Genomic DNA, 13,372 nt, shown 5'->3' on the forward strand with positions numbered 1-13,372 from the left:
CCGGCCATGTGCTTCCCCAGGAAGGGGCAGCCGCAGGGCTCTCCCTCCCGCGACCTGGCCCAGTGTCCTGGCCCAGTGTCAGCGCTGCCCGCGGCTGCCGTGTGGCGAGCACCAGAAGCGGCTCTTGGGAGGGGGGTGTGTGTGAGCCCGGGTGAAACTGGGGAGAAGGGAGAACTCCGAGGCCAGAGGGGCATTTTGAGGGGAAAGCAGTGGAGAGTCGTGAGCTGTGATTGTGGGGGACACGGAAGTGGCGTTGAAGAGAGGGGAGAGGAGGGTGTGGGGCCGGGAGAGACAGAGAGGAGTCAGGGAGGAGAGCGGCGGATTGTGGGATCCGGAGGAGCATGGACAGGAAGCTGGTGGCGGTGGCGGAGGGCACAGGACTACAGGGACAAGTAGGTGATGGTCCTGGAGGATGGCAGGGGGTCGTGGCCCCGTGAGAGACGGGGGCTGCAGGAGGGCTGTGGGGCAGCTTCTAGGACCCTCACCCCGCTTGAACCTCTCTCTTACAATTACTGTCCCCACATCTGTCCTTCCATTCACACCCCTGCATGACCGTGTCTCCTTCCCTAACCTTCAGGGCCCTGCGATTGCTTGTTTATCATCCTTTTCCCTGCCAGGCTGCACATCCCACCTCTGTTTTGTGTCCCCAGAGCCGCACCCATGCCTAGCCCATGGGAGCCCGGAAGGACATGTTTGTTGGGTGAACAGACGATGGAAGCTCTGCATGGTGACTTTACACAGTCGGACACAGAAAATTTGAGAGGCCCAATGGGACAGGATGTTGCTGATGGCCTTGCCCCACCCATGGGCCTTTGGGTTAGGGAAAACTGTTAAACCTCGTGCCTGGAGCTTTCAAGGCCCAGCTCAGAACCCCTGGACACAAGGCCTTAGATACAGCTGAGAGTGGGGGTGGGGAGATGCATGAGGGCGGTGGGTGAGAAGCCCCTGGGAGCTGCCCACCACGGGTCAGGACACAGCCGATCATGCGGGAGACCACATTTGGGTTCCTTCTGCTGGACCCAGCCAGGAGGACCTCTGCCTCATCCCTCACCTCGATGATGTAATCTCTGCCGTCCTTGCTGTGGACGGCCTTGACGGCGCAGATGTCCAGGCCGCCGAACATTTCTGAGCAGCTGTCCACCCACAGCCTGTACCTGCAGGGATGGATAGACAGACGTGAGTGTAGAGGGGACACAGTAGGGAAGGGGGAGCAGGAGGGGACAGAGGTGGAGACATAAAGATGGAGAGACACAGAGAAACGCACAGAAAAACAGGCAGCGAAGAGAGACAGTGACACACAGGAACCCATTCAGAGATGGAGAGAGAGGGTAAGACGTAATAGGAGACAGAGATGTGGCAGGAAAGACGGAGGGACAGAAAGAGACAGAGACACAGAGAGACAGAGAGGCAGTGGGAAGGACGGAGTGTAAAAAAGTGAAAAAAGGCAGAGACATAGATGGGCAGCGAGACAGAGAGGGAGAGGGAGAGGGAAGGGAGCCAGGCAGGCAGGAGGGAGGAAGGTGGAAGGTAAGAGTGGGGAGGGATCCCCGGCCCTACCCCAGAGCCCCACCTTGCTGGCTCCGCAGTAGCGGGAAGCTGGCCCTGCCCCCATCCAGAGCTGTCCTGGACCCCAGCTGCCTCTGCAGCCCTTTTCCCTTGGGAAAGCGGCTCTAGGGCTCCAGAAATCCCTCCCGGCTGCCCTTCCAGCCCCAGTGACCGGGCTAGATGAGAGCCGGAGGGGGACAAAGGGCGCATTCTCCCTTGAGCCTGGGGTGGGCAGGCAGGGGAGCCTGTGGGGCTGTTCCCCAGGCCGGGGCCTGGCCCTCTGGACCTGCTGCTTTGTTCTCTTTCCAGCCACTCGATGGCTGTGAGGCCAGTTTACTTTGCAGGGAAGAGATCTCCACGCTAGACTCTGCCCCAGCAACAAGGGGACGGTTGTATGTGAGAAGTCTCCCCAGGCTTGCACTTGGCCTCCCCTGTGGTGGCTGGATTTGAGAGTCACAGGGGACTTTGTGTCACTGTTCCTTGCTTCTCTCCCCACTCTCCAGGGTCACACGGGGCATGCCTGCTCTGAGATCTATTTGTGTCTCTGAACCACAAGGCCTGGAGTGAGAAGAAATCATGGCTCAAGTGTTCTTAGAACCAACTCATCTTATCTGCCCATGCTCATCGAGGCCCAGAGAGGGAGAGAAGCTTGGCCGGATCACACAGCAAGACGGTAATAGAGCCAGGATTTATTACCCAGCTCTCCTGGCTCCTAGTTCGATTCTTTCATTCAGCTCTAGCAGCAGCATGGGAGGTCACAGAACTCAAGAGAGGACGAAAACTTATGCCTGTTAAGCTTCTGCTATGTGCCAGGCGTTCTGTGCATGTGTGTGTCGGGGGTGGCTGAGTCCTCGTTCTAACGCCACGACTCCGTCAGGAAGGTTGAATTCATTTTACCGATGAGGAGACTGAGGCTCGAGAGGTTAATGATGGACTGTGCCGGCTTCCAAACCTGGATGCTGTTTGATTCCATAGTGGAGCGAGCCACCTTCCTCTCAGTCAGAACACATCACAGTCTGTTCTCCATCGGCGTGAAAGACCAGCAACCTGGATTCTCGCTATTAATTTTCTCAATAATTGTGGGTGAGCCGGTCCCTCCCGCAGCCTCGGTTTCCTTATCTGAGAAAGGGGACGGCCTTGGTCTGATTCTGGTTGTGCATCAGAAGTACCAGGAGAGTTAAGCAAATAAACACACACAAAAACAGCCAGATGTGAGGATAATCTCCACACGTTCTTAAAGCTTCTCATGTGAGTCGCACATGCAGCCACATTGGGGGACAAACTTTGGACTCTCTGATCTGGGACCTTGTATTTGGCATCAGTGGCTGACTGGCGGGCACCTCCAGCTTAGAGAGACCCGTGCCCTGAGACACACTCATAATCAAGTTTCTTCTCAATGGAAGATGGAAGTCTGTACGTAGGCCCAGAGGCAACTGGTTTCTAGAGGTTGTTTTCAATGACAAAATTCCAGGTCACCTACTGGGTGCACCTCAGGGGGCATAGAGCACCCCAATCCCCTCAGGGCCAAGGAAAGAACTTCGTGGGTGGAGCAGTGTGGAAGAGACCGGAGAACGTGGGGTCCACGCTCCCCTCCGGCCGGGTAGGACTTGCACTGACCAAACCATGTCTCTGGTTTTGCCTGGGAGTCAGGCTTCCTGGAACACAGTTGAGCCAGGTGGAGGGAGGGGTTGGGGCCTGTTTATGGGTCCCAGGGATGTTCCGCCTGTGGAGATGGGACTGGGGAGCTCTGTCCCATGACTTTGCAGAACAGAAAGTAAATTCCAGGCCAGAGCAGACCCACTGCCATGGTAAGCTCCTGCAAGGATGGCCCATGTGGCCTGGAACTGAGCAGAGTCAGTGACGTGGTGGCCGGCTACGGACATTTATGAGCAACTCTTGAGGCATTGAGGAAGGCTGGATTCACATTCTGGAAAGGCCAGGGAGAAAAAGGCCATGACGATCCCATGAATGCCCACTGGGAGAAGGATAAGCTTGCCCCAGATCAGATGATTCACTTGTGGCAGGTAATGAGCGCACCTGCCCAAGACTAGTTAGCACAGGTGGGTTCCCAGATTGAAGGCAGCAGCTGCCACCTGGAGTTGAGGGGAAGGGAGGGAAGCCCCGTCTGCAACGCCCCTCCCTGCCACGGGCCAGTACTGGGTTAGGTATCGAACATCACTCTCAATCAGCACCTAGAGCTGGGTATTATTACCTCCAATTTACAGCTGGAGAAGTTCAGAAAGGTCGGTTAACTTACCCTCGGTAACACAGCTTAGGTGGGGCAGGACCACTCACTGTTGTCCATGCTGCTTTCTCAGCTTACAGCCCCTGAACGGAAGTTCGATGAGGGCCGAGACCATGGCCGTCTTGCTGGCCACCATTTCTCCAGGGCCTAGCTCAATAACTGGCTCCCAGTTGGTGTTGAACAAATAACTAACAAAGTAATAAAGGAATGCCTCCGAACTCCTACTCGTTTGTATGTGATTCTGGCACTGCCTCTCTCAGGGAGCCTTCCCTGATCTCGCCCCTCCCTGGTCTGTGTTGGGTGCCCCTTCTCTGTGCTCCCACCACCCTAACATCACCTCCACCCTAACATCACCACACTCTGTCTCCTTTGTTAGCTGGGGAGCTGGGAGTGGATGACTATAATTTCAGTCTGCATAACATTTGTTTCCTTCCATGGCGTTACATCTCTCCCTAAGTCTCCCTCAGTCACTCTTGCTGTAGCGGGTGGTCCTGCTCCAATCTCCAGGGGCAGACATGACATAGGTCTGTCCAATCACAGAGTTGCAGCTTTCTGAGCCACAGCCATTGTTGGTTCAGGGATAGTCATGTGACCTGAGCTAGGCCAATCAGTGAATAAGGCTCAAGTGTCCAGGCTTTGGTTGAAATGGTTGGGAAAAAGAAGTTTTCTCTCTGCTGGACTCGACACTGTCAGGATGAAAGCCTGGAGCCACTATGGGCCACCATATGAGCGATCTGGCTGGACCGGAGCCAATATAGAAGAAAGCTGAACTGAAGTAGGTAGAGTGAGCCCTTGAGTCTTCTCGGAGCTGTGTCTCTGGAGTTTTCATTGCCACTAGCCAATCAATTTCCTCCATTGGCTAAAAACAATCAGATTTGCATTGTGACACTTGCAACTGATAGAGAATTTTGAAAAAGAAGGGTTGGATCTTTTAATTTTGGTCTCTTTAGTGGTCAGTACAACATGGAATGCAATAGGCACCCAATTCATGTTCACTGGACGGATCTCTCTGACCCCAAAGCCCATGCTCTACCCAGTACCTTTGCATGCTTGCACGTGTATGTCACTGGGCATGCAGGAAAGAGTGTGTGTGTGCTGTTGGCCCTGAGAGCAGGTGACTGGGCCTTCTTTAGGTGAGGGTGGCTCACAGAATGTTTAAAGAAGACCTGAGGGACCTTCAGCCAGAGTGCACAGCTGCCACCTTAATGATTCACAGGAAACCTGTCCTCACAATGGGATGGAAATAAGTTCGAGAGAGGAGCGGACACTCCCATAGCCCTTGTGCCCCAATAAGGACACTTCCATGACGTGGTCAGAGCAGGGAGAGACTGACAAGGACTGGAAAGACTCCTGGACTTGGAGTCAAGACATCAGGATTTTATCCTCTGCTCTGTCACTGACCAGCTCTGTGACCCTGGACAAGTCACATTCCCTTTCTGAACTTTCTATAAAATGAGGTTCTAATACCTGCTCTGCAGCTCGATATGGGCAATCGAGGGGCCATGCCTAGGAGGGTGACCTGTGGGCGGTGAGGCTTTTTGTTGTAGACCTCACCCATCTTCCACCATGGCTGCTGCCTCTCCATAAGCACCTCCTTTGTCTCTTACCTCTCTGTCATGGCCACTTGCTCCAGCATGGCAGAGCCTGTGTTAGCCTTCCAGTTTCCAGAGATGGAGGTTCTCCTGGTATCAGAACAAATAACACAGTGAGGGCATTAGGGATAGCTGTCACTGATCTGCTTTCCTTCTTCACTTTGGCTGTTAGGAGGCTCTGATTCAAATATCTGGCTCAGATTATGACATGCATTCCTAGGTACACATCCCGTCCTCAGCTTTATTTTTCATGTTGATTGCCCTTATTTCTTGGATTTCATGTATCTTTTTCAAAGCCACCTTTGAAATCTAAAAACTAAATTTTAAAAATGTCTATATCATTGGATGAAATCCTCCAAACCTTGGCCTCTATTTTTGAGAAGAAGAACTAGGGCAGTATAACCCCTGGTGATTCTGGAATTTTTTGAGAGCCCCAAAATGTAGGGAAAGTGATTCATGAGGAGGAGTGATTACTTTCCCATGGTGAAGAGCAGGAAAGCCTTCAGTTTCCTTGATTTTTCTGCTCCAGCATCAGCTGACCCCCTGCAGGTGTTCTGATGCCCATGGCTCTTTCCTACATCGAGGCCTCCACACATCTTCTTCCCTTTGCCTGAGCCAGTCTTCGTCTCCATCTTTGCCTCGCTAAGTCTTACTCATCCTTCAGCTTTCATCTGCAACGTGACTTCTTGGCAGCCCACGTTCCCCGGTAAGAGTGGGGCCCCCTACACTACACCCTATACCAATGCCTAGCGATGCTCATCTCACCTGTAATGACTGCTTTAGTGTCCTCTTTTCTCTGAGGGCAGGAGACATGTATGAATGATCCCCTGATGTCTAGTGGGACCTAGCATGCAGTAGGTGGGTAAGCGACTGTGTGTATGCGGGGGAAAAATCCAGACAATTCACCTCCGATGGCAAATTTAGGCTCAGGAAAGTGGCAGAGGTAAAGCGATTTGTTTTATGGCCAAGAGAAGGCATGCGGTTGGATTAAAGGGTGAACTGGGGAGAGGAATTGCTACAAAAATATATCCTTCTAAAAAAAAAAAATAAAATGTATCTGAGGATGGCAGATGCTGAGACTAGATGGTGGCCGATAGCAGTCATAATTACTAAGGGGTGCAGCGACCTTGATGAACTTTACGTCAGTTTAGTTTCATTCGGTTCAGCTCAACTCAACTCAATTCAATTTGGTAAACACTCACTGGGCTACCCTGTGTCCTGGAAAATAATCTAGGTGTGCAGAGATGCCCCCTACTCAGGCTGCTCACTACCCAGGAGGGTAGACTAGCCCAAAACCAGAGTATAGGCATGGTGGGGTTATCAATATGCAAAATGAGTGAAGAGCACTGGGGGAAACGAAGAAGAAACCAGAATCTCTTAATTTGACCCAGAAGGTAGCGATTGAGATGAGTAGGGTTTGCTTTAATGGGATCTATACAGTGGTAAGAGAAGGTAAAACTGACTTGAATCAGGCAGATGTGGGTTCGAATCTTGGTCCTAGCATTTTCTAGCTGTATAACCATGGACAACAACTTCGAGACTTTATTTTCTCGTTGGTGAAGTGGGAATAATGAAAGTACCATCCTTAAACGGTAGTGTGTAGATTAAAGGCAATATTCCCATAGATCTCATAGTATAATGGGTGCTGCTCTTATTTTCTGGTAAGTGGAGACAAGAAAAGAAGGCATTCAAACGCCAGGAGTGGAAGGGACACAGCCAGGTTGCTCTCCTTCCAGGAAGATAATGAGAGTGAGAGTTGATATTTAATGAGTGCTTTCTATGTGTGAGACATGGGTCTAAGGGCTTTGCGAGCACTGGCTTGTTTCAGCCTCACAAAACTTAATGACATGGACATTATTATCGTTATCATTCCCACTTAGCGGCAGAAGCCACCAAACCATATCTGAGAAACTCCACGCTTTTAGCTATGACTGTCCATGGCAGAGCCCGTCACAGGCTTGGGGAAAACAGTGAGCTGGCTCAAATGTGATCCAGCTGCTGCCATGTAGGATGGAATGTAGACTGTGACAAAAGATTCTGTCTATATTGCAAATGTATGACACTGACCCCCCTCAATGAAGAAGGAGGGGGTTGGGGTGAAGGAGCTGACCTAAGTAACCTTGGAAATGAGTGGAGACTGTATGACTACGCAAGCTGGTAGTGTTTCTCGTAGGGCTATGGGTTAACGGTTTTGCAACTGAGCACGTGTACTGGGAATGAACAAGTCAGTAAAAGGATGGTGGATGGTGAGAGCCAGGTTTTCCCCTGTTGGAGTGGGAAGTTATAGATGAATCATGTGGCACGATATCAAAGTCTGAGACAGCAATATGATGTCTCCATTTAGCTTTAGACATAGACGGATATTGTTATAGAAATAATTACAGATATGTGTGTATACACGGGTTAAGATACACACACAGCTTTCCTAGATCTGTCTGCTGAGAGGGTCTGAAAACAATGACACCCCTGTAGCAACAGGCACAAAGGCCTGAGTGCAGGGCAGGAAGGAGGCCAGAAAGGAGATTGAATGGTCAGGGGTGGAGAGGATGTTCTACACTGAGGCCTGACACGAACCCCCTCCCTCGGATCTGGGCCAGGCCGAGGTCCAGGAAACGCCATAACTAATGACGGATTGGAGCTGTCAGGGCAGAAAGGCTCAGCATAAACAAGGCGGCAGTGAGGTAATCCTCAAGAAGAGAAACTGGGACAAGGTGTCGTCAATGTCAAGTGGAAAGTCTAACAGTGAGGACGGGAGGGAAGTGATATCACGAGAGACGGCGGAGGCCTTCGGAATGTGCTGGACTGCCACGCTGGGATGTCCCTTGACGCAGAGTGGGCAGAGGGGACAATCTCATCACCCCGGGGGCGCTGAGAGTGATGACAGGTATGGCCTGGTAAATGGGTGGAAGAGTGATTGGCAGGACAGGGCAGAAGTATTCCTCGAGAACTGGCTCTATCCCTTTCCAGGGCATATTTCCTTAGAGGTCAACTGCCTGCATGTTCTCCAGCTACCCAGGCAATGGCAGAATGGAGTAGTTACAGCAGAGACTGTATGGCCTGCAATCTGGCCCTTTACAGAATAAGTTTGCCGACCCCTGGTCTAGGCAATCCAGGCAGTGCAAAAGCAACCCTAGATATTACATACATGGATATGTATGGCTGTGATGGTTAAGACTTTATTTACAGAAACAGTGGCAGCTGGATTGGGCATGTGGGCTGTGGTTTGCTGACCCTGACCTACAGCACAAGCTTCATTGCACAGAAGCATATAGAAATTTCCAACCATCCAGAGCCAGGCTTCGTGGTCCTCCAATATGGAGCCATGTGCACAGTCAGCGCTCCATAAATTCTTGGCAAACAGGCCCTGGTTGGCTCTCCGGGGTCTTGTCAGTTCAAGTGGAACCAACAACAACATTCCAAAGTGACAGAGAGAGGCCTCGGAGCAGAGAAAACCTCTCTAAAGACCCAGCCCTCTCACCCAGCCAAGAACGCCCACTCGTCCTGAGAGCCACAGCTCCGGCATCAGTCCGGCCGTGCCCCAGCCACCCCCACCCTGGGGCGAATGTGTGCTGCATTTTCTGTCGCTCATTCCTTTTCCCTTAATCATAGCACCTCCGTTTCCACAGGGGAATGACCCTGCCCATACTGCACGCCATCTCGGTGGGACTCTGCTTACTGGTTTCCTGCCCTTTTCTAACCAAACGCCTGTGACCCAAGTTGGACTAATCCACACTATTTCCGTGAAATCATAAACTCGAGTTAAGTCCTGAAAGTGATTGGGGCAGATTCACTTCCCAATCAAAGTGCCATGAAGATCGTCCATTGCTTCTGGCTATGATCCCTGGGGCTGCCCCGGATCCTAATATTTCTGATAATGATAATTTAGTGGTTTTGTTTCTTTGTCCGTTTAAGTTTCTGATAAACCATAGTTTTCTAATAAATTCTCTTTGAAAAGCTCCATCAAATTAGTCAGATGTGGTTCCTGTTGCAGCCAGAGAAATATGATACAATCTCCTAACTGGTCTTATTGATTCCAGAGAAACCCCTTTGCAGCTCATGGCCCCAGAGCCATCTTTTTATTAATACAAGTCAGATCATGTGACTTTTCTGCTCAGAAGAGAACAGAAGACAATTCAAAACCTTCAACTAGGCATTTGTCCTCCTTCATTTGTCCTCAAGTTTCTCTCAGTCTTGTCTCCTATGACATACATCCTGTGTATACTTGAAGTTCCCCTCAAACATGCCAGGTGTCTTTCTTTTTCTTTAAATTTGTTTTTAAATTTTATATTAGTTTCAGGTGTTTGTATAATTTACAGAGCGATCCCCCGATTACTCTAGTTCCAACCTGGCACTACGCACGGCCATTACGATATTGTTGACTATAGTCCCTATGCTGGACTCCACATCCCCATGACTGCTTTGTGACTACCAATTTGTACTTCTTCATCCCTTCAGCTTTTTGACCAAGCCCCAAACCCCAACAAGGCATCTTTCTTCCCCTGGGGAGATAGTCCTCATTTAGGTAGACAGATTTCCGCCCCGGGATAAGCCGTGATGGAACATCAGCCTCAGCTGTACAGACCAGAGAAGGTCAGTAAAGGAGTCAGAAAGGGAGTGACGTGCTGAGGGGGTCTCTGCCTGGGGTGGGGGAGACACGGCTGGACACACATCTCTAATCTCCATTCTTCCCACCCCTCCCCCCAGCTCCCAGCCGCTACCCAGGGACTCACATGTAAGCCTTGTAGTTGGATCCAATTTTCTGGATGCGGATGTCGTACTTGGAGTCGATGAAGGCCTCGGTGGTGGCGTAGGTTTTGGCCATCGCTACCATGCTGGTGACGTCCTGGTAGTCATGCTGGTTTTCTACTTTGATCTGTGTGGGGGGATGAGAGGGTGAGTGCCACCTGCCCAGCGTTCACCGAGCACCTGCCCAATGCCAGGACCCAGTGCCCCATATGGAGTGACTTTGAGAAGGTCACCGGCGAGCAAGGGGTACAGATGTAGGAAACAAGTCTCTCCAATGAAGAGGAATTTTCTACTCAAATGGCTGACCTGGTAATCAGCTCCTTGTTCTGCTTCTGTAGACATGCTTGCCGCATAGGCCGAAGGGCAGGGTGACCTCGAGATCAACTGAAGACACACCCTCCCTTTCGCTTGTTCTGTCTGGATAACAGATGTATCCCCTTTGCCTAAATTCCTGTCTGAGAATCTCATGCTCTGTAACCGTCTGAGGGAAAATTAACCGATCGGCTCATGCCAACTGTAACTGCGCAGATGAGCCCTACAAAAGCAAGGTTGCCCCTGAGCTCAGGGCCCAGATCTTCAGAGCACTAGCTCTTCTGGGACCGCCGGCATAATAAACTTGAGTTCTCCAACTCTCTCAGTGCTGCTTGGTTTCTCGCCGGTCTGATTTTTCTGCAACACCACTACATACCCCTAGAAGAGGAAAGGGGCTACTACTTGGGGAGTCAGGGAATCTTGGTAGAAGAGGTGAGCTTGAGCAGGGTTTGGAAGAATGAGTGTGCTTTTCAGAAGGACTGAGCAGCAGGGTGATCTCTGGAGAGGCTGCAGAAGGGCAAAGTGGAGGTTGGGGGCTGCCTGGGGTGGGGGATGGGCCGTTGGTTATTATTGGCCAATGGGGCTGGAAGGTGGGGGACAGCTGAAGGGGCTCACAGGGAACAGACTATAGATGGCCTCAGTAGCTTGAATTTTAGCCCAAAGTCTCTGGAAAGCCACTGGAGGAAGGAGAGGAGTTTAAACTAAAAAGTAGCTTTATCTGTGTTTAGAAAAATCACCTGAGCAACTGTAGAGAGAGCTGAATGGATATGGGATAGAGAGAGACCAGTTAGAAAGAAGGGAGTGTGTACGTGTGTATGGCGTGTATGTGTAGGGCATGTGCATGTGGTTGCGTTTGTGTGAAGTGTGTGAAATGTGTGTGTAGTTTGGTATATGTATGTGGTATGTTTGTACGTGTTTGATACTCATTGCGTGTTGTATCTGTGGTGTGTCATATGTGGTGCTTGTGTATGAAGACAGTGAGCGTGTGTGCTTTTGCGCACGCGCGTGCACACACTGGACATGGTAAGCTCTGCTAGGCCAAAGGCTTGGTGGAGAAATTCACACTGTTTACTGGGCTGGGCCAGGAAGACAGGGAAGTGCCCTGGGGTCAGGGAGAGGTCCCAGGAGAGCTTCCAAGGCCAAGTGCAGGGGATGAGGCCAAGGTTCTGTGATAGTGATCTCAAGACATAACGGAGGCTGACTCCCAGCATCTGTGGGCTGCTTGGTGGTCTGTCCCCTCCTCTGTCACCATCACTCAGGCAGCAGAAGGGTTCTGATGCTGGCCAGAGGCGGGCAGAGCCCAGATCTCCTGGAGGGGCCAGGCGGGAGATGGCAGCCTGTGTGGGAGGCTGTCCTGTCCCCACGACCTCTCCTTCTGGTCCATTCCTGCCTCTCCTCGAGACTCGGAGTTGCCCTGACAACTCTGTCCCTTCATGATGATGTCCATCCACATCTGTCTCACTTTCCATACTTACAAAGCACCTTCACAGCTCTCCTGTGGGACCCAAAACAGGACTGTGAGGAAGGCAGGGTGGGCATTATTATGGCCATTGAGAAACAGGTTTCTTGTCTTGTGCAAAGCCATATAGCATCTAAGCACAGAGCTGGGAATGACACTCAAAAGACTCCAAAAGCACAGCTGTTCTTTGAACCCTCTCAGGGTATCTGCAAGTGTGTGGCTGCTGTTCCATCCTGATGGATTGTAAACAATGCCGGGGACAGAGCTTTGCAAACCTCTCATCTCGGCACACTGACAGTCAGCCTCTCAGATGACTCTGAGTCTCGCTTCGCAGAGAAAATAAAGGTGACCAGGCAAGAGTTCCCTATTTTCCATTCCTTTCCAGGCTCATCGGCTTTCCCACTTCTTCAGTGTGGCTCTTCCCATTCATGGCCGAACCTACCTGTTGTTCTAGGTCTTCTAAGCCTGACTACTCACTGTCCCCTCCTCCTTCAGTAACAGGTCCCCTAAGTCTTATCTGGGCATCTGGTCTCTCAGCTAAAGATTACTTTGTTTTAGTCTCCCTCACAGGTAGATGTAGCCAAGTATCCAAGTCTGCTCAATGAAAATGTGAGTAGACATGATGAGAGCAACCTCTGGGTGGCACCTTTAGAACAAAGGGACTCTTCCCTTTTCCTTTCCCTTCTTCTACCTGACTGGGATGTGGACCTGATGGTGGGAGCTGGAGCAGCCATCTTGGACCACAGGACGGAACCCGAACGGTGAGCATGGCTGAGTAACAAGGTGGAAAGAACCTGGACTCCCAATGCTGTCCCCAATCCGCCCTTGACTGTGCATGCTCAGACTCTTACATGAGAGACAAGTAAACCTTAATCTGGTTTAAGCCATCGTTATTTTGGTCTTTGGTAAAGCAGCCAAACTACATTTCTGTTGTGAATTTTCAGGAAAAGGGAGCATGGGAGTGACTGCTAATGGGTACGGGGTGATGATAATGTCTTGGAATTATAGAGTGCCGATGGTTCCATCTTGTGAATATACTAAAAAACCACTAAATTGTACACTTGACAAAAGCAAATTTTATAGTATGAAAATTAGATTTCATCTTTAAAAAAATGAAGAAATATCTCATGGTGTTTGAAAGAAAGTGTGAAGGGTCTGTAATACAAAATGGACCAACACTGAATAATGGATAAAGTTGGGTGACTGGTACATAAGGATATAGTTTACAATTTTTTCTTCTATTGTATATATTTGAAAATTTTTACCATAATAAAAGGTAAAAAAATAACAGGACTAGAAAGACAAATAAAGGCGAGAACACAAAATTGTGTTTAGAGGTTAAAAGTAAACATGGTTACGTCTGGCTAAGCATGTGATCGATTTTATGTGTCCGTTACAGGAAAGGAGACTGGCTAGTAACACAATTCAGTCTTCCTAAGAGGAAAAGCCACCAAGTACTACCTAAGAGAACTA

The 13,372-nt window shown here is 50.4% G+C and overlaps 1 protein-coding gene across 1 annotated transcript in view; it reads right to left on the reverse strand.

The window, feature by feature from the left end:
- SYN3 (synapsin III) overlaps nucleotides 1–13,372 on the reverse strand; it is a 443,545-nt gene that overhangs the window by 23,431 nt on the left and 406,742 nt on the right. Inside the window, exons 8-10 of the mRNA XM_023527457.1 lie at nucleotides 10,113–10,255; nucleotides 5,398–5,472; nucleotides 1,052–1,154 (exon numbers count right to left, since the gene is read on the reverse strand). Coding sequence (XP_023383225.1) covers nucleotides 1,052–1,154; nucleotides 5,398–5,472; nucleotides 10,113–10,255 — 321 coding nt within the window. The remainder of the gene's footprint in view (nucleotides 1–1,051; nucleotides 1,155–5,397; nucleotides 5,473–10,112; nucleotides 10,256–13,372) is intronic.

Source organism: Pteropus vampyrus, unplaced genomic scaffold (assembly GCF_000151845.1).
Source record: "Pteropus vampyrus isolate Shadow unplaced genomic scaffold, Pvam_2.0 Scaffold16, whole genome shotgun sequence".
Taxonomy (NCBI): Eukaryota; Metazoa; Chordata; class Mammalia; order Chiroptera; family Pteropodidae; genus Pteropus; species Pteropus vampyrus.